The sequence below is a fragment of the Myotis lucifugus genome, unplaced genomic scaffold (genome assembly GCF_000147115.1).
Source record: "Myotis lucifugus unplaced genomic scaffold, Myoluc2.0 scaffold_254, whole genome shotgun sequence".
Lineage (NCBI taxonomy): Eukaryota > Metazoa > Chordata > Mammalia > Chiroptera > Vespertilionidae > Myotis > Myotis lucifugus.
In genome coordinates, this window is record NW_005871302.1 from 1181808 (window position 1) to 1182807 (window position 1000).

The 1000-nt window shown below is 66.2% G+C and overlaps 1 protein-coding gene across 1 annotated transcript in view; it reads left to right on the forward strand.

The window, feature by feature from the left end:
* The first annotated feature begins 307 nt into the window (after positions 1 to 307).
* The window catches only part of UBE2Z (ubiquitin conjugating enzyme E2 Z), a 15742-nt gene continuing 15049 nt past the window's right edge, over positions 308 to 1000 (forward strand). The window contains 2 exon segments of the mRNA XM_006098932.3: positions 308 to 597; positions 599 to 716. Coding sequence (XP_006098994.1) covers positions 413 to 597; positions 599 to 716 — 303 coding nt within the window. The 5' untranslated portion in view covers positions 308 to 412.

The window sequence follows — 1000 nt, forward strand, 5'->3', positions numbered from 1 at the left end:
ATCCTACCCCATGGACCCGTCTGAGGGTCGCTCTCCTTAAGAGGAATATGGCCCTCCCTCCCTCCGTCCCCTTCCAACATCTGAGAGGAGTGTTAGCACTGGGCTGTCAGCTGCACCCGGGCGCCCGGGGACACGCCTCGGAACCTCGTCGCTCACGGCGCGGCGCCCACACCGCCTAGAAGCCCGGACCTCCCGCCAGCCCCGCCCCCCCGCCCTGGAGGACCGCGGGTGGACGCTCTGGCCGGGCGCCTCTCGCTGGTAGCGGTGGGTGGGCGGAGCCAGCGCCGCGGGGCTGTGGCTGCCGAGGGTGGGGACACTCTGGCCCGGCTCTCGGTGGTGCGGGCGCGGGTAGGAGCAGCGGCCGCTCTGGTCGGCGGACGTGCTGCCGGGCAGTCCCGGAAGCGAAGCAGCGATGGCGGAGAGTCCGACTGAAGAGGCGGCGACGGCGACGGCGGGCGCCGAGGCGGCAGGCCCCGGGGCGAGCGCCGTCGCTGGTGTTGTCGGCGTTAGCGGCAGCGGCGGCGGGTTCGGGCCGCCTTTCCTGCCGAATGTGTGGCCGGCAGCGCCGACGGCGGGCGGGCCTGGTAACGGGGGAGCGGCTGGCTCCGCTGCCGAGCTCCCGCCCTCGACGCTGCTCATGGGCCGCGTGCTGAGCCTGGGGACCTCCGCTCAGCTCGGACTGGGACAGCAAGTGACCCCGCCGCAGTGCTCCTCGGATCAGCGTGAACCGGGGTCTCCCTTCTAAGCTCCAGCTCAGTTCGACATCCCTGCACCACCCTCCGGAAAAATCTCACCTCGTGCGCTTATTCGCACTGTCCCGGGGTGCGGCTTGACACCTTTACCGGCACGAGTAAGAGTCCTCTATAGGACATGGCCAACCCCCTCCTGTTTCTTCTCACCCAATTTTAAATATGTATTTCTTTAAAACTATTTTATTGATCTTAAGATTAAAAGACAAAAAAAGAAACAATACAAGCAAATCCCAGTGGGGCCACACCCT